General features: G+C 43.3%; 1 protein-coding gene across 2 annotated transcripts in view; it reads right to left on the reverse strand.

Moving 5' to 3' along the window:
* Window positions 1–19,222, reverse strand: part of LOC146008640 (cilia- and flagella-associated protein 337-like) — a 99,518-nt gene extending 80,296 nt beyond the window's left edge. For both annotated transcript variants that reach the window (XM_083148141.1, XM_083148140.1), the window contains exons 1-10: window positions 18,951–19,222; window positions 16,864–17,007; window positions 15,428–15,550; window positions 14,260–14,431; window positions 10,952–10,998; window positions 10,720–10,857; window positions 7,690–7,878; window positions 6,716–6,907; window positions 5,480–5,740; window positions 1,803–1,967 (exon numbers count right to left, since the gene is read on the reverse strand). In XM_083148141.1, the coding sequence (XP_083004267.1) occupies window positions 1,803–1,967; window positions 5,480–5,740; window positions 6,716–6,907; window positions 7,690–7,878; window positions 10,720–10,857; window positions 10,952–10,998; window positions 14,260–14,431; window positions 15,428–15,550; window positions 16,864–17,007; window positions 18,951–19,208 (1,689 nt within the window). In that variant the 5' untranslated portion in view covers window positions 19,209–19,222. The remainder of the gene's footprint in view (window positions 1–1,802; window positions 1,968–5,479; window positions 5,741–6,715; window positions 6,908–7,689; window positions 7,879–10,719; window positions 10,858–10,951; window positions 10,999–14,259; window positions 14,432–15,427; window positions 15,551–16,863; window positions 17,008–18,950) is intronic.
* Between the last annotated feature and the right edge of the window lie 1,061 nt (window positions 19,223–20,283).

A 20,283-nucleotide genomic window follows, 5' to 3' on the forward strand; every position in this document is an offset into this window, starting at 1 on the left:
TATAAAAAGTAGATTCTGATTGGTTGCCCTTAGCAACATTCAAACATCAATTAGAACTCCCTTCTTAATAAATGTACCCCTTAGAACAGTGATTTTCAACCTTGTTACCTTGCGGCACACTAAGGCCCTTATTCTGGTTGGTGCGGTCGAGCCGCATATGCGGCTCCGACCGCACCAGACGAATCCCCGCCCACCATACGGTTCGCCACGGCCGTCCGTACACGGACGGCTGGCGAACCGCACGAAAATGGTGGAGGCGTACGCCTCCACCATGCTGGGAGCTGCCCCCTGCATTCGATGGTCGACGACCATCGAAGGCAGGACCGCACGCCGCGGCAGCTCCCGCAAGCTGAGACCACACGGACAATCGTCCGTGTGGTAGCTTGTATGGGGGCTGAAAGCTGACATCCGGCGACGTCAGCTTTCCGCCCCCATGAGTGGCGTCATGCCCTCATTACCATGCGTACGCCCCGCGTTTGCATGGGAACGCCCATGAAACGCGGGGCGTACACATAGGGAAATGAGGGGATGAAGCCCCTCACGCCCCTATACGCCCCCTTTGCGGCGTCTAAATTTTTAACACGGAGAATTCCCCTGCACATGCGCAGAGTGACCTCTGCGCATGTGCAGAGAGAAAACATCGGCGGTACGGCCGCACGCGGGCCGTACCGAGCCGATTAGAATAAGGGCCTAAATAAGATTTTAAAATTGCCAAGGCACACCATGAGATCCCCACAGGGCAAAACACATTGGCCCCCACAGGAAAAAAACAAACCTTTTGGCCCCCCATATAAAAAACAATCACACTGGTCCCCACAGGAAACAAAAATAACATACATTGGCCCTTTACATGAAAAGAAGAGACCAGTAAATAACAGTTGAACTGGTGGTGGCTGTAAACTGGTTTGGGCATCGCCATCTCTAGATCTGGGGGCACACTTGAGAATAGCTCAAGGCACAGTGGTTGAAAAACACTGCCTAAAAGGTGCCCACACACGCACCGATCCCGGCGGTGCGATGCTATACGATGGGGTGCGTGCTCCCGCGGAACCCCATCGCACAGTACAAAAAGTATGTGCTGCACATACTTTTTGTACTAGCTTTTTCTAGCATAGCATCCCATCGCATGCACATCGTATGCACAAGGCATACGATGCGATGCTATGTGTGCTAGTTAAGCCCACAACGCACGCCGGGATCGGTGCGTGTGTGGGCACCTTTAGAAGGACAACACATCTGATTTATTATTTGGTCCTTCGCATGTAAAAAAAAGTCCTAAAACCCCCTGTAGCACCTGTGTTTTCCCTACTGTGTGACTTCATATGCAGAATCTCTGGCATTAATAACAGTGAAACAAAACCATGTATGTCAATGCAAGTTACTTCAGTTCATTCACATATGCAATACTGCAACCACAGAGGCCATGGAGATGGAGATGAAACAAAGGCAATGCATATGACATAGGCTGGTGTAAGTATCCTGGTGATAGCAATGGTGGTGTTCACAACTGCCACCATATTTACACTGTCCATAGCCATTGTAGGTGAGTGTCTCCTTGTTTGCACTTTGATCATACGAAGGTGTTTACAATTGCCAGAGGATTTATCTGTAAATACTGTAGCCATTGAAAGCGGCCACCTCAGGGTTTGCACACTGTATGGTATGCGTATGCAAAACACAATGAGAAGGCTGAAACTACCATTTGTATATTACCACAGCTAGGAATCTGGAAATATGGCAATAGTAAATGCAACTGCATGATGCATCCACCTCTGAATCAGGGAGTGCTGTTCCTGACATACCTTCATTGTGCCATTCCTGGCCCCTGTAACCAGCTTCCTCTGAGTGTTGTCCAATGTCATGCATGTGATTTCTTCTTCTCCATGTACTTGATTTAGCAGGAGCGATTTGTTACCAGTTTCCACGTCCCACACAGCAACGCTGGAATCCTCGCTCCCTGTCACCACCTGACACAAGACATACAATCAGCATTGGGTTAAAGTGTCTTTACCTCTTCAAATGCAATACAATTCATGTATATATTAAGTCCAGCTTAATTATTTGACTATTAGCATTGTACATTTGATTTATGTTTAATCGCCACACACACATTTTTTCAAACAAGTACACATACTGTATAATCCTATACTAATTATTGCAATTGGAATAATTCTGCGCCCCTTTTGACATTACACTTGTTTATTTAGTAGCATTAGTTCTAATTGGTGGATTAGGTTAAGGTTAAGAATTGTTACTTTCATTAATAAAAGTGCAACCGTGAGCAAAAAATAAATAAAAACGAGTATTCAGATTAGATTGAGGAGTGCTAACTCTGTGCCCAGGGGCGGATTGGGAACTAAAAGTGGCCCTGAAAAAATTTCTAGAAGTGGCATGACATGGACGGTTCTAAATGCAAATGTAGGCACAACCAACACCAAAATTGGCAGGATTAATACATCGCTACACCTGGGTGGAAGACATTGCTTTCAATGTGCGTGGCAGTCTAGTGACAACCAGACCTTTAAGCTGCTGGGACAAACCACAAACCTCCACATTTCAAATAATACCCCATCTCCCCCAACTGAGACTGACCACAGACCCCAAAACCTCCATCAAGCAGACAAACAATGGTGTCTCCATATTCCATGGTGAAAAGTGGCCCCATATTCCATGGGGCCACTATTCAGGGCAGGGCAACAAATAAGTCGATGTCAAGAGGCCTCACAGGTGCCTCAGCCTCCATGGGAATCTTCCTGTTTGTGCCCCAATACTCCTGACATCTTTGGCAGCTGCCGATGGTGATTATTCTTGAAGACTCGTAAGGCTGTGAATTTCATGTGCACCAAACGCTCGTGCACTGGTTTAGCATAAACATCCATTCGCAGCCTTGGGTGCGGGGGACAAATGTTTTGATGGTCCGTGACCATCAAATGATTTCTCCAGTGCTCGCAGATCTGAGACACCTCTGTGGTGTCTCAGATCTGCGGGCGCCCTGTGCGGGAGCTGACAGACAGCTGACATCTGCTGATGTCAGCTGCCCCCCCCCCCCCCCACACCATCAGGCAATTGCCATGAGAACGCGCAGCATTTTCAAGCGAACACCCATGAGACGTTGGCCGTTCCCATGGTCGCATCCCCCGACCCGACACCCCATGCCCGTGCTGTTCTGTGTGAGTGCCCAGCAAATAATCTATTCGATGTGGTTGCCTGCACACAGCGGCTACTCATGCGCATAAATGATTAGCGAAGTTTCACTCCCCTGAGGGTACACCCAGGGGAGCGTGTAAATCAGAATAGGCACCAATATCACCACCCCATGTAGCAATTTTCTTCAACTCCAACCACTCCATATAAAGCACTCTGGGATTCTGGGAGTTAATGTACTGTCTAGCACTCAAAGGTTAAACAATCGTTGATCATACAATGCAGTGATAACGCTCTTTCTGGCTGAGAGAGCCGAATAATTAATTCTTGTTACTCGGCTGCTCAATCAGCCACAATGAATTGCACTTTTCTCTCAGCTTCCCGACAATGAGATGCAAATTCCCATGTCAAAATTGCTGTTAAATTGCCCAGGCTTTATGAGGTTGTGAGATGTCAGTTGATGGGTTTTTATTAACAGTGAATTTGGAGGAAAGCGCTGAGAAGTTCGGGAATCGGTGTAGCGTGCTGGGTACATGTTTTTATTTTTCTGTCTTTAGTGCTGACTTGCAGGAAGAAGGAGACTGTGCATAACTGCAGATATACAGTAGAGCGGTTTAGATGAGTGTTGGAGTCATTACTGCAATTAACCCCACCACTTATAGCAGTACCGGACATGTTGTATAGTATTAAATCAGTCACTTCATCCATAATTACATATAAAAGGCCTAAATTTGGTCAAAATGAGCTAAAGCAGTGGTTCCCAACCTCGGTCCTCAAGTACCCCCACCAGTTCACATTTTCCAGGTCTCTTCACAGAACCGCAAGTGAGATAATTACCTCCACCTGTGGATCTTTTAAAATGTGTCAGTGAATAATGAGTGCAATTGTGCACCTGCCGGGTGACTTGGAAAAGGTGATCTGTAGTACTTGAGGAACCACTTAGCTAAAGAGTGCAAATTTACACTTGGAAATCATGCTGGGTGCAAATATTTGTTATTTTTGCACACTGATAAACTGCTTTTGCATGTAGCACACAAATACTGGACAATTTTATTTTTAGACTGAATTTTGGCTAGGACACACACACATCACTCCCAACTTTACATCTATCTGCACAAATTAAATTTGTATTATCTACACAGTGTAAGGTTATTTTCAGTGCCAGATTACCAAATAGGCAGGTAGACAACTTTTTGTAGTTTTACGACACAGAAAATACTGTATTAATGTAATGTAAGTAACTTTTTAACAACTTAAAGTACATAAACCATATACATCAGATTCACATTATAGTGTTTTTGTGTTTTATTGTGGATTGCAGAGTTTGTATATTCTCGCCATGCTTGTGTGGGTTTCCTCTGGGTTCTCCAGTTTCCTCCCACAATCCAAAAAGCTACTTGTAGGTTAATTGGTTTCCAACAAAATTACCCCAAGAATGAATGTGTGCGTGTGTACATGTGGTAGGGAATATAGATTGTAAGCTCCACTAGGGCAGAGAGTGATGTCAATGTTTAAATATAGGGGCAGATGTATTAAGCCTTAACAAGAGATAAATGCAAGGGTGATACAGAGAGATAAACGTCCAGTCAGCTCCTTACTGCCAAGTTACAGGCTGTGTTTAAAAAAAGTCAGTAAGGAGGTGATTGGCTGGACGTTTGTCTCTCTTTATCATCCTTGCATTTATCTCTTGTTAAGGCTTAATACATATGCCCCATTCTGTGAATTATTTGTGCTCTATATAAGAAACTGTTACTAAATAATAACAATAAAATAATTATAATTTCCAAATGGTAGTCTGTTGCTTGGTAAAATTAAACAGCTATTAGGAAATAATTTGTGAGGGGACCCCGATATGTTGGCTGCCTAGGGACCTCACAGGGTTTAATCCTGAACTAGTTATTTTGCCAATGTTTAAATTTGCCCTCCTAGCATCATGTTCAGTACTCCATATTTGCCTACTTTCATGTTTCAAAAATAGAGATTTTTTTGCCCAGGAGAGACCTTCAAGATCATGTCAATTTGACCTCAAGCTCTACTATGTAATTTGCAGCTTTGTCATGCATGGGGAGCGGAGCTACAATAATGAAGGCCCTCTGACAGGGGTATTTTTTAGGGAGGAGAAGGCCTGTGTGCAGCCTCCTCCGGCCTGGCCCCTCCTCTTTTCTGAGAGTAGCCCTAGAGCGCTCAGACCCTATTGCGCATGCAGTAGGGTCAACTTCAACTATCGTTGTGGCTCTAGAACGCTGATCCCATACAATATAAACTGTTGTGTGGACGATGTGATAGGAGAACATGGACCTTTATTGGATCCATAATCAGGTAACTAAACTCTAACCTGATGAAAGAAACTGTTGTAGAGGACTCCAGAGAGTGGGGCCTCATGTGTAGCCTGGTTCTCCTCTTTGGTGTCAGTATGAGCAATGCAGAGCATTCCGATGTAGTCTGAGAAAGATACAAGCAGACGATGGGGTGGTGTCTGCACCAGTAGGAATGGGAAACTTCCTTGTTCTTGCGTCCTTCCTGGATGTATACAAGGGAACTTGAGCACCAAAGTCTGCAGGCATCTGTGTGAAGAGATGTCCCAAACCTTCAAAACCTGGAGGAGGGAAGCAAGCAATGACTAATTTTCCGAGATCAGTGAGGAAATACTCTCCATTATAGACGTATTACCTACATGTGATATACTGTAATTTCTATGAATAATACTTATGATCTACAGTACTAGAATTAAAAGATGCAGGTTGAGTATCCTTTACAAAAGATGTTCGGGAGCAGAAGTATTTTGGATAACGGATTATTTCAAATTTCAGAATATTTTTATTTTTCAGGGAGATATCTTGAGGTATCTTGCATTTATGTTGTAGAAACACATCAAACACATACAATACACACACACACGCATACAGATGAAGCTTGTTTCATCTTTGCAGTGGCTGGCGATAGAATTGCCAGCCCCCGCCAGCCACTAGGCCCCGCCAGCCGTCGGAAGGGGGTGCGTATGCAGGAGACGCTCGCGCGCCCCGTTCCGACGGAGGTCTCCATGGGTCCCTGCCACCTCTGCGCCGGTCGCCGACGCTTGACCCACCACCTTCTGGCGAGTGCCGGCAATGAATGATAGGGGCTCCACCTGTATACTTTATTTGTTTGTTTACTGTCTCAGACACCGAAACAATCATTTCTTGCACATATTTAGTGCCAATTTCATCACCTGATGGGGCTGTGCCCTTTTCCCGGAGACCTGCACATACACAGTAGACTCTGTGAAATTACAAGGTCCCTAGTGCACAGAGTCTACATCGCTGCCAGCTAGAGAGGAGGGGGCCCACATGGAGTCTGCGCACAGGCCTCCTTCTCTCCAGAAACTCCTCTGATAATATCAGTAACATTATGAATGAGGTTAATATAAGACACATGTCCAGCAAGTTCAACCTACAACCTATAATATTTTTAGAATTTTTTTCTTAAATTGTAATACAATCTGGTTTGCAATCCACACTCATGAATTGTACATACATGGTAAAGCCTTACAGCAGAGAGGGCAGTACTCCCATCAACTTGTCTATTTACTCACCGAGTCCTTGGAGTAACTAAATATCTGTTTCAGGGGCTCATATATAACCACATCCAGAATAGCCATGGTGTGTTCCTTGAGCAAGGCAATGGGCCGACTCGGTACATATTGATTCCACAGTCTCACTTTATGATCTAGTCCCCCTGTAACAAGCAAGTTCAAGGACTTGCAGTAGTCAAAACACTGTACACCCTACAAGAGAAGATAAATCAAATGGATGGAGATAAAGGGCCTGATTCAGGTTTGTTCAGAGCTTAACGAGCAGCTGAGATGCCGCCCCGCTGGGCGTTACCATGGGCGATCCCCGTCCCTGCTGCCATCCACCCATATCCCTCCCTCCCCACTGTGAATGGCCTGGTGAGTGTGTAACTTGCCGCGGCAGTTCACTGTCGGAGTTTGTACATGCACAGAAATACGCGTACGCTTGCACAAAGCCCAACCTTAGGGGCAGGGGCCAAATTCGGATCACTGTTAGTGATCCAGAATTGCCCATAAAGTCCCACCAATCAACTCCTAACTAATTTTTCACACAAAGCCTGTAACATGGCAGTTAGGAGCTTCTTGACAGTTTCTTTATTTCAAGGCTTAGTAAATAAATCCCATAATAAGATAGAACACAAGTAGAACATAGGGGTCTATGTACTAAGCTTTACAGTGAGATTAAGTGTACAGAGATAAAGCACCAGCCAATCAGCTCCAATCTTCCTATGTTACAGGCTATGTTTAAAAAAGAATATGTAATTTGAAAGCTGATTGGCTGGCGCTTGATCCACTTTATTTGTCTCCAAGACAAACATAGTACATAGATCCCATAGTTTGTAGGAGATATGTAGCCATCTTTGGGGAGAGATAAAGTGAGAAGTTGTCCAAAGCAACCAATCAGCTACTATCATTTAAACAGCAGTCTAGGAAATTACAGAAGCTAATCTCTCTCCAAGGTTTGATAGATCTTCCCTTATGTGGTCACACCAGACCTTGTTGATCTTCCACATATAAGCATTTCCTCTGCTGTTGATGTCCATGATAACTACAGAGGTCTGTGAGCTGCCAGATGATGTGATGATGAGATCCGGTCCTGGAACGTACATGATTTTATTGATGGCTTCTGGGTGGACATCAGTAAAGTACTGATAGCTGAGAAACTTGCTGTGTTGTCTTAACTCCTAAAGTAAAGAGGAAAACAAGGATAGACACTGATATAATCAGGGGCGGAACTACCGCCGGTGCAGACGGTGCAGTGCACCGGGGCCCATGAGGTTAAAGGGGCCTGGTGCTGCCGTCGTTATATAATTTTTTTTTAATTAAATGTGCGGCGCTACGCGCGTCCGCGGATGGCTGGGGTTATGCGGCCAGCCAGGAGGGGAAGGGGAGGGGGGTTATGCGGCCGGGCAGGAGGGGGAGATATGCGACCGGGCAGGGCGCCAAATCCATGTCGGACAGAGAAGGATGCAGAGGCAGCGGCAGTACCTCTGCAATCTGCATCCATTCCGTCCGGTGACTGCAGTCCTCCTCAGTGGTCTCGTTCTGTAGCCAGTAGCCACAGCAACAGGCAGCCAATCGCAAGGCTGCCTGTTGCTGTTCTCAGTCTCCGAGTCAGACAGGAAGTGAAGTGAATTATTCCTGTCTGCTCTGCGGCTGAGCATGGAGGAGCGACAAGAAAGGCAGCATAATGGCAAGTTACTTAATTGGCAGTGGGGCCGCTGCTGAAACAGCTCAAATTATAAGGGGGCTAGAGGAACAAACACAAGTTAAAATATAACGGGGGTGGTGGTGGTGGGGAGGGGGGGGGGGGCCACAAAAATACACTTTAAATATAAAAATGGGTACTTGTTTCCTAGAACGGCCACAACGATTTAGATCGTTGTGGTCGTAAGATAAAAAATCGGATCGATCGCATCGCATGCGATTTGGTCGCATACGATGCGACCGATCCGATCGACCGATTTTTCACCCGATTTTTTTTTTTTTTCACCTGATTATTTTAAATTGCCCCCCCAAATGTTACTAAGTGGGCTAGACCCCACGATAGACGTCAACCCGAAGCGTGGCGAGCGGCGGCGGTGCGCGTCCTCCGACCTTTTCATTCCCCTACTATCCACTAGGGCGTGGAGTGAGAATAGAATAGTGTGGCGAGCGCAGCGAGCCACCGAGCCCGAAGCGTGGCGAGCGCAGCGAGCCCCGCGAGGGGACGCGTCTAACTTCACAGGTATACGCGTCCCCTCGCGGGGCTCGCTGCGCTCGCCACGCTTCGGGCTCGGTGGCTCGCTGCGCTCGCCACACTATTATATTCTCACTCCACGCCCTAGTGGATAGTAGGGGAATGAAAAGGTCGGAGGACGCGTACCGCCGCCCCTCGCGGGCTCGCTGCGCTCGCCACGCTTCGGGTTGACGTCTATCGTGGGGTCATGGCGGGCACATAAAAAATGTGAAATGGGTCATATTTGGCCATTTCACCTTTTTTATCATTTTACCCTATGTGAGATGGACTTAATCAAGTCCATCTCATCTTGTGCCATTATAATGGCACAAGACCGACAAGATCCTCCCGATTTCAATGTTAAAATTTTTTTTAACATTGAAGTCTATGGAAAAATCGGGTCAATCGGTCGGTCGCATCGCGGCCGATTTTAATTGGTCGCGACCGACCGATCGACCCGATTTCTGTCAATCAAAGTGAAAAAATTTTAAAAAATCGGCCAGATCGTGAGGATCGTGTCCCTTAATTAAGAGCCACGATCACTCACGATTGTGGCCGTTCTAGGAAACAAGTACCTAAAAATGAACAGGTAGGCACAACCCCCTCCCCTAAAATGTGCCTAACTCTAACCATACAATTACACCCCCTCCCTGAAGCTTAGCTCTAACTATACACCCCCATCCCTGGAGCATAACCTTAATTATACACCCCTCCAAGAAGCCCCTATCTATACATCCCCCAACCACAGCCCATCCATTCATGGCCCACCTGCAGCCTAACCCCACCCACCCCCCTCCCCACAGTCTAAACCTAACCATACACTCATAACCTTACACCCCCTGCAGCCTATAACCCTAACCACATAGGCAGACACACCCTACAGCCTCTAACCCTAACCATAGCCTATAACACTAACCACACACAACCCACAGCCTATAACACTGACCATACACACACAAACACCCTACAGCCTATAACCCTAACCATAGCCTATAACCCTAACCATAGCCTATAACACTAACCACACACACCCCGCAGCCTATAACCCTAACCATACACACACACACCCCGCAGCCTATAACACTAACCATACACACACACACACACACACCATACAGCCTATAACCCTAACCATAGCCTATAACCCTAACCATAGCCTATAACACTAACCACACACACCCCGCAGCCTATAACACTAACTATACACACACACACACACACATACCCTACAGCCTATAACCTTAACCATACACACACATACCCCGCAGCCTATAACCCTAACCATACACACACACACACACCCTACAGCCTATAACCCTAACCATACATATACACACACCCCGCAGCCTATAACCCTAACCATACACACATACAGACACACCCTGCAGCCTATAACCCTAACCACACACACACACACCCCGCAGCCTATAACCCTAAATATACACACACACTGCCCATCTTTGGCACACACTGTTCCCATTTTGAGTGGGGGGCCCAAAGCATATTTTTGCACCTGGGTCCACAATGAACTAGTTCCGCCTCTGGATATAATTCAACTATTCTGAGCAGATTCATTAGACCATTATCCATATTTGGTGACAAGAAGAGCTTTCATAGGCTTCTGGAGCTGATCATCCATGGTCCCACATCCTGCTCCCTAATACATTTTCCTTTTTTGGACCACAACACCCATTTCAGGGCCTTATAGTAGTTTTCAACCTTTACATCTTGCCAACATGCCAAATCACAGTCTGCTAAATTTAGATAGATATGTGACATAAATTCCTTGTTAAATTGTCCCACCGACCTGCATGTACACTTTGTGAGGGCCCATCTGGTGGGTGAATGCTTTCTCAAACATTCCAGAGCCTGGCTTCAGCAACCACAAAAGTCCCACACCACCCTTGTCATCTCCCCACAGAAGCAGGGAGCGACTTGTTGGGACCTATGGGATTAAGAGTATAACACTGAGAATGTAAACTGACATAAGACAAACATCCAGGAGAAAGAAGGCAGCTTTATACAATACAGTACTATACCTTTATGTTGTACCAGTAATATAAGCAGGTGGGAACATGGATTAAAGCTGGAAAACAAAGAACATTGAAGGGATTACTGGTATCACATCAACACAGATTTACTTTGTTTACATGTGTCTGCAGAATATTATGTACAGTACATTCATTTTTAAATATAGGTCTATCTTTCTATCTATCTATACATATATATAGAATAGCTCCCAACATTTTGTCCCCCATGGACGTCATTTGTGCGCATCGCAGCTGCACCGATGTCAGAATGGGGGAGTGGCCTCACCTACAGGGAGTACGGCATAGCGGGAATGATGCTGCCACAACCTGCATGTCCAGACTTTTGTGAGCTGCTGGCCATGCCTCTTGCCCCTCTGTCTCCCTAGAATAGATACCTTATCTATTCCCCGCTGCTTTGCTAAGCAGAGCAGCAGGTGGAGAAGGAGGGGGGTCTACCAACTGTCCCGTCGAACACTGCTGGCCACAGGTGGGAAGCATGACCGTCACAAAAGAAGGGAGATATGTATACACAATGTTCACATTTTCCCAGTCCCTCTGTGGGATAATGTTAAATCAGGGATAGCCAGCACAATACATACATGCATCAAAACTTAATGTTATAAAGGTGACATGGTAAAAAAAAGACCACAACATTGGCTTATTGACAATTCTTAAATGCAGTCTTCTAGCAGTGGCTCAATATAGTCACCCAATCACCCATCCTGGATAAATTATTAATTAACATGCAAAGTCTGCCTGACCATATCTTTTCAGTTTTTAATCACCTTCCTCAGAGACTGGTACATCTAAACCAGCCATAGTTATACATGTACACCAAAGGAGCACAAACAAATAATGTGACACTCCTAGGTCAACAAACCAGTAACCAATGAAAACCTAAATTAAATTCAGTCAGTAATCACTTACCTACCTCTGGAAGACAAAATAAGGACATCCATGTACTGTAGTCACCAACAGCGGATGGAACACTAGACGCAGAGCATTGTTGTGCACCACCGTAAGTGTTGTGGCGGCAATGTCACATACCCTCGTTGGCAGAAGTAATGTGATGGGCACAATACAAGGTACATATAGTAAGCATATTATTCTGAAATGGTTCTTAAATGTATAGAAAACAGCGACCCCTCACAATCTATAAAGTTGGTTATACTGTATGAACTGAGAAACAGTAACATTCTCATTAAATCCATTGGTCACCATAGAATTTATTTTGGAGATCCATTGGCACTCTCACTGTGTAAGCAATTTATATCTATCTCCACCCCTACGGAGGGAAGATATAGAGTCATTGATATTATGACCCATCATAAGGAAATGCCATGCTACTCATAGTGCGCTGGCATCCATACTGGTCAAAGATTATTTTTATTGAAGATCAATTCATATTGATCCTTTCTTAAGCATCCCTATCATCTTTCCTACATAGATCTTATTACACAGGCAAGCAAGCATGTAGATTACAAACTTCACTATTGAAATGGTGATGGATTTTATAGATCTTTTCAAATTGTGGATGATGAAAAGAGCTGCCTGTCACACTGCGTGTTCATTTAAATGATCCCTTTTGTAATCTCAACCAAACAGCATTTGTGTTAGTAATAGGACTCACATCAGAGTAAGTTAGTCAGTTGCAGCTTTGCTGCCATTATTGTCATTTGGAGCCCAAATTCAGATTGGAATTTAATAATACACCAGTGCCTATGAATAGCAGATCTTATAATGCCCAATGTTATAGAATAAGTACTGGAGAACAGAGTACTCAACAACTCCAGCAGTCCACACTTAGGATTTAGTAATTCATACCAATTGAGTACGAGACACTTATATATCACATCATGTACTTTCTTAGGGTTGTATCCGCGATCAATAAATTTTTGTCAAATCAGATCCAGTGCTCCAGTGAGTTGTCTTTATTTAATCAGATGTGATGCGAACAACTGTCACCAACTGAGAACTCGGTAATCTATTTTTAAGGGTTGGGGATGAAAACTTGATGAGAGTATTCTTATCTAAGAATCAAAGTGTCCTTTCATCAAAGTGTCCTTTCTAAAGATGTTAGTTATAAAATGATCTTTTGTAATTGTAAGGTCCCAAAAAAATCAATTGATGAGGTTGTGAACCTGATTGTACCTGAAATAATATTTAGATATTATAAATCAGTTAATACATCAGTGCCGTCTGTCCTGATTACAAATAAATTATTGATATACCGCATGTTGAACATGATTGAGAAGAAAATGTACCATGAAGTATTTTCTTTCATAATTGTACATAAAAAGGTTATTTTACTGTATAAGGGGGCCCTATTGGACCCCATCGCTGTCCCTCTTAGCTGTAAGTAAAACTATTGTTAAACAAAAAGTAATGCTTATCCAAAATAAAACCCCCAAATAATGTCTATCAGCAAAATTAATGTATAAATAATGTAATCAATAGACAATTAGATTGTAGATGACCCAAATGTTTACGTTTTACAAATAATCCCTAAAAAAGTAAGGTTTCTTTTGTACTACTAGATGTAAAAAAGTAATCAACAAGTGCAATAAAATTTGATCAAGAGACCTTCTTGCAGAAATGAAAGGAAGGCAGGGAAAACATTGTGTATCTTGGATAATATGTACAATGAAGGTATTTCATTTCAAGAATTTTATGGTTTGCTCATCTACCCAACTATTGAGGTGTCCCATATCTCATGTTTGCGGATCTACTGTTTATTATTAATTATTATTATTAAGAGATTGTGTGCTGTGCTTACTGGATAGATGGAGAACTGTGAGTTAATGGAGAATGGTGCCCATTCCTGGTCTGCCTGAAGAGCACTGGGGGCTCTGATGTCATCTCCATCAATCAGTGAATGTTGCTAGGCCGATGCATTACTTTCACCAACCGGAGGACTTCATGTTGCCGCCACGTCACTTCCAGCAATATGCCATGCTCTGAACTCCCAGCTACAAGTGAGCCTGTGTAGTGATCCTTTCATTACATTCAGTTTTGATGCATAAATGTGGTGTGCTCCTGGTTATTCCAGTATTCACATTATCCCACAGAGGGACTGTAAACATTTAGGACATTAGTGTATTTATTACTTAACTGGCACGATGACTCCTACTGTAATGAGTGCATTTTCAGCAAGTTTATACAGTTGGTGCCTGACACTAATCACTATCTGGCCAACTCTCTGGCCGCTTGTCTGCATCAGTGTCCAGATCACTGCACAGATGAGAGTTTTAAACTCTTCCTGTTCTCCTGTAATTCCCTGCTGACTATGGGCAACCTGGAAAATCATGAATTCCTACCACACAGATGATACTCCTCGAATATATTTATTGTAAACACATCAAAGAAGTGGATATCGCGGCTTGTGGTGGCTACGGCAATTTTGTGCACATTGGGCAAGTACACCGCATCAGTAGCCCAAGACTTAAATCTCCTCTTCCCAGTCTGTGACTCCAGGGGATCAACTGTGATCTGCAAAGAAAATGAGGATAAGTGGTCTTATGTCTACATTTTTGCAAAATTTAAGTGGAGTGTCTATACTAATTAAAGGATATCAGACTCCAACATTGTCCTATAAAATTCAATAGAGCCCTACACTGTTTTACATAATTCAACAAATGTCTAAAAGGCCCAACACAGCCTTACAGACTAGATGCAGTTATAATACCGACAGTTGGGATGCCGGCTGATGAAATGCAGGCTATTGTAAAACCACTGCGTCAGGACACCAGCACCAGAGCTTCAAATGGATCAGGGTGTAGGGTTAGGCTGTGATGGGGGTGGGAGCGGAGGTTAGAGCTAGGCTCTGGCATGAGGTGGGGTTAGGTTTAGACATAAATGGGAGGGCTCTTGCCAGGCCATGGGCGGGGGGGGGGGGCAAGGTTTAGGGTTAGGCTGCAGCTGCAAGCAGGGAGGGTTAGTGTCACAGGCAGGGTTACAGAGCCCCTGTCAGGACTCATCACATTGGGATGCAAGAGTTGGCATTTTGATCACTGGCATTTTCAACTCAGGGATATCGTATGTATCCTTACAGAGTCCAACATATTTTGACATAATTCAAAAGGGTACTGCAGCTCAATATATTACTGTGTAGCCTAATACAGTATATAAGAGGTTCATAATGTTCAACATGTTCCAATGGCCAATAGTCCGGTAAGTGTTTGTCAGATGCCAGCAGGGGCCCTAACCAGAGGACAACTGTATATTAAAGATTACACAGCCTCTATTCTCCAGGTCAACAGTATATTACATAACAATTCGTTATGCAAATATAACCATAAACTTAATAAATACTATATTAAAAGCATGTTGTTAATAAGAACATAGTCATAAATTGAAATATACAAATAAATCGCAGTATTATACAGTATGTACTATTACATTATATTCTTGAGAATTAGCTCCTTTAAATACTGAGTGAATAAAAGTTTTCTGACCCGTAATACTCTCATATTCTCTGTTATATACCTCATATGACTTCTGAGGGTGGAGGTTAATATCCCATACAGTGAGAACTCCTCCTTTACTGATGCTCATAAACCAGAGAGGTGGGGGACTGCTTACTGCCAGAATCCGGCATGTGGGCTCTTGCTGCGGAAAGAAGATAGTACAGGGCTTGCATATTACAGGTGTGCAGATAAAGTTTAGCAAAAACAGAAAATGGGGTTCATTTACTAAGATGGGAGTTCTATTGAAGATGGGATGTTGGCATTGCCCATAGCAACCAAATTATACTTATTTATTTAGCACATTGTAGAAGATAATAGATAGAATCTAACTCCCAAATTAGTAACTTTTCCACAATGTATTGCAACCTTCTGGGGGAGTATAATGTATTACAGGCCTCTGTGGGAGTGTAATCTATTCGTGGCCTCTGCGGGAGTGTATTGTATGACATGCCTCTGCGGGAGTGTATTGTATGACATGCCTCTGTGTGAGTAACAAATTTACTGTAGACCTCTGTGGAAAGGAAACGTTTGACAGGCCTCAATGGGTATATAATGTATGGTAACCGTCTGTTGGGGGATAACCTCAGCTCCCCTCAGTGTCATATGGTACAGTAGGCCTCTGTGTAAGTATCATATATGGCAGGCCTCTGTGGGAGTGTCATATATGGTACAGTAAGGCTCTGTGTAAGTATCATATATGGCAGGCCTCTGTGGGAGTGTCATATGGTACAGTAAGCCTCTGTGTAAGTATCATATATGGCAGGCCTCTGTGGGAGTGTAATATATGGTACAGTAGGCCTCTGTGGAAGTGTCATATATGGCAGGCCTCTGTGGGAGTGTAATATATGGTACAGTAGGCCTCTGTGGAAGTGTCATATATGGCAGGCCTCTGTGGAAGTGTCATATATGGTACAGTAGGCCTCTGTGGAAGTATCATATATGGCAGGCCTCTGTGGAAGTGTCATATATGGTACAGTAGGCCTCTGTGGAAGTGTAATATATGGCAGGCCTCTGTGGAAGTGTAATATATGGTACAGTAGGCCTCTGCGGAAGTGAAAAGTGTATGAAGTCTCATTCGGGATATAACATATGGCAGAATTCAGTAGGGTTTTATTGTATAGCAGAACTTTGTTGGGGAGTAATATATGTCATCAGTGGGGAGTGTATTGTATGGCAGGCCTCAATGTGGTTATAATGCCAGGAGTTATGGTAGGGATTTAATTATTCTATACCTCAGTGTAAGTAGAACATTCAGTACGATGGCACTCATTCTACGTCTCATTTATACAGATGAATATGAAGTTGTAAAGTATTGCAAATCTCAGTTAAGGTGGACTGTGATGCAGGCCTCGATGGAGGTGTAATATATTGCGGGAGTCTTTGATGGTATAATAGGGTACAGGTGTCTGTTAAGGTTTTTTCCAAATTTGGAAGCATGAGAACCTTGAGACTAACCTTGTTACGGGTACATAGCCTTATAACTGGTTCCTTAAGAAATTGAATTTTCCGTGTAGTCATGTAGTCTTGCTCCTTGTACTGAAGTAACAAGTATGTACAGAACTCACTCCAGTCAATGAACCCATCACAGGATGTGTCCACCTGGGAATAGACAGTATCAACCAGACATTAGGCACCTGGGCTTAATTTTAGCAATAAGTAAAATCAGACTCTTGAATGGATAAGACTGTTGAAAAACTATCTCAGCTGCCTTTGCAACGTCAGAAGGCTAGATACCCTTTATTTAAAAGTGTAGTGAATTTTAATTTTAAATAGAGTCTAAATAAAGTTTTGATTATTACTGTACATTTTATAGGTATAAGGTAGGTAAATATTTAAACATTCCATTGAGGTATAAACATTTTAATACTATGCCAAAATCTATTAATATACCAAATGTTTAAAGATCTAGACTGGAGATACTGTTAGTCCATAATAACACAAATAGTTTCTAAAAACTGTAGTTATACACCATTATAAATAAATTGAGAACAATGCATTAACATTTCTCTACAGACAGGGGAGTATTTACTAAGATGGGAGTTCTATTGAAGATGGGATGGTGTTGCTCATAACATCCAATCAGATTCTATCAAATTATCTTCTAGAAGGTGCTTTCTAAATAAGAAGTGGATTATGTATGAGTTATTTCATATACACATGTACCTTGACTTATAATGACCATTGTTACTTCAATGGCAAAGTAAGGCTAAAAATACTTTAGAAATGTTCTTTTAAGATTAACTCTTCCTACAATTGTATTAATACACAAACAAGTATAGTAACACAATCCTGAAATATATAAAAGAAGAGCTCTTGTATGCGCTGGTATGAGTCTATATACTGGTATTCCATGTAATTCAGTGGTTCTCTAACCCGGTCCTCAGGACCCACCCAGTTCATGCTTTCCAGGTCACCTGACAGGTGCATGGGCGGATTTGGGGGGGGGGGGGGGGCACCCGGGCATGAGCCCCTTCCTGTAATTTCTAAGTTTTTTTCCCCCCGGGCAGCTCGCATTAACAAAGACAGCGGCTGCCGCCGAAAAGAACTGTATGTGCAGAGTGCCAGGGGCTGTCCTGCTGTATTCACACATTGCTGCACGTCTATTTGAAATCTCGCGCTGCCACTGCAGCAGCTCAATATTTCAAATAGCCAGGAGTACTGGACGTGCAGCCCTGTGTAAATACTGCCGGACAGCCCCCGGCACTACGCGCATACTGTTCTTCCCAGCGGCGGCTGTCCCTGTAAACGCAAAAAAACAACAACTTAGAAATGACAGAGGGACTCATGACCGGGTGACCCCACCCTAAATCCGCCCTTGGACAGGTGCACAGGTGCATTCATTATTCACTGACATATTTTAAAAGATCCACAGGTGGAGCTAATTATTACACTTGATTCTGTGAGGACACCTGCAAAACATTCATTATGTGGGGTCCGGCGGACCAACTTTGAGCACCTTTGAAGTAATTGTATGTTATGGTTATGCGTTTGGTGAGCTATAAATACAGCTATAAATACAAATAAACAAAACTAAATGAAAAAGTCTGTTAATAAATAAAAAAAATCTCTATGTACTGTACATCACTTAAACTTCAAATGTTACTGTAAATTAATCAAAATCTTGAAACAACTCCACAAATCTTGAAACTGCTTAAAGAACTTGTGATACAAGTTAAGCGTTATTAGTGCAACATGTTAGTGAGTTGAATCGTATCACACAATCACAATCAATGTGGCTTGTTATGATCTCAATGGTCACATTCAGTCACAATGTGTGACAATTGGATGTTTAGTAATAATGCAATCAGATCACTACTAGGATCCCCTAAATTCTATTCCAAGATAGGGAATAGACTGTATTCATGGTCATTTTCCTACCACACTTAAAAGCATCAGATCATAATAGAGCCATTTAGTGGTTTGATCTCAGCAAAATGGTCACTGATGTAGTCTTAGTAAAACATGTCACAATTTACTAGCTGTGTACTAGTGTAAGGACCTGGAGTATGAGGCCACCACTCTGTGAGACGTTCAGTTAATACCTTGTTAAATAAAAGCTCCATGTTGTCATCCCAACTCTCTGGCTCAAATAAATTAGAGAGGACATTTTGAAACTCCTTCAGAGTCATGTTTCCCACTCGTTGAGGAATAGCCTTGGGTTTGTGTCTCTTTAATGGAAATGTCCGAGCCTCTGCTGTATTCTCAACTTCCCCTGACTCCACTGCCTGCAGATTGTGATTGGTGAACACCTCTTCCAAGTGCAGTAAGTCGTCCAGGCGGAACTTTTCCTCCAGGCGCATGTTTTCCTTCTGGTCAAAGCTACACAACAGGAATGGACAGATTTGTTTAGGACAATGAACAATGGATTAATTGTCACACAAAAATATAGGTGTTGGATATCAGGAAAACTAACTTTGCAAAATGGAGAGATGTTTAAGCAATTCATTGTCAGATTAGATGAACATAAAAGGTGGGCGGGAGAGAAAGGAAAACCTAAAAGGCTATAAAAGCAACGGACATTTGTATCAAAAGGGGCAGATGGTTTACACAACAGGTATCAACTAGTGTGAAAGCAAAAAAGATGGCCTTTAGGAAATATAAGCAGACTCAAAGGAATAACGACAAAGAGGTGTATCTCAGGGGCATACTGTAAGTTCACACCAGGGGACCGGAGGCGAAATAACAATATTTCCCTTCCTTCCTTCAACACCAACAACATCCCTGCACCCGGGCCAAATTAAGGATCACATGGCCACATATGAACAAATACATAGCCACATACTGTACACAGCCTCATATACACACACGCACAGACACATACATGATTACACACAGCCACATATGCGCAGGCAAACACTCCAAGCCACATATGCGCACACACACACAGCCAAACACACAATGTTTTGATTAAAGTGACTGGGGCACCAGAGGCAATGGAGACGGTCATGTGCCCATTTATGGTGAAATGCCCAGTGGAAACCGACTCAGCTGTCTCCGGTACTTCCACCACTGGTGTATCTTGGCAGACGGAAGGAGAAGGCTAAAAAGATGATCAGGAGTGCAAGGACAGACGCTCAGGAGAAAATGGCCTAGTAGGTAAATAAAGGTGGTAATCATGATTGTACAGTAAGTATATGTATATAACTGAAAGGAGAAAATCAAATAAAGGAATAATAAGACTCTCAATGGGCCAGATGTACTAAGCTTGAAAAGTGATAAAATAGAGAGTGATAAACCACCAAAGAATCAGCTGGTGTTTGTCATATTTCAAACACAGTCTGTGAAATGGCAGGTAGGAGCCGATTGGCTGGTGGTTTATCACTCTCTATTGTATCACAATTTAAGCTTAGTACATCTGGTCCATTGAGAGTTTGA

The sequence above is a fragment of the Crinia signifera genome, chromosome 6 (genome assembly GCF_055691185.1).
Source record: "Crinia signifera chromosome 6, ASM5569118v1, whole genome shotgun sequence".
Taxonomy (NCBI): domain Eukaryota; kingdom Metazoa; phylum Chordata; class Amphibia; order Anura; family Myobatrachidae; genus Crinia; species Crinia signifera.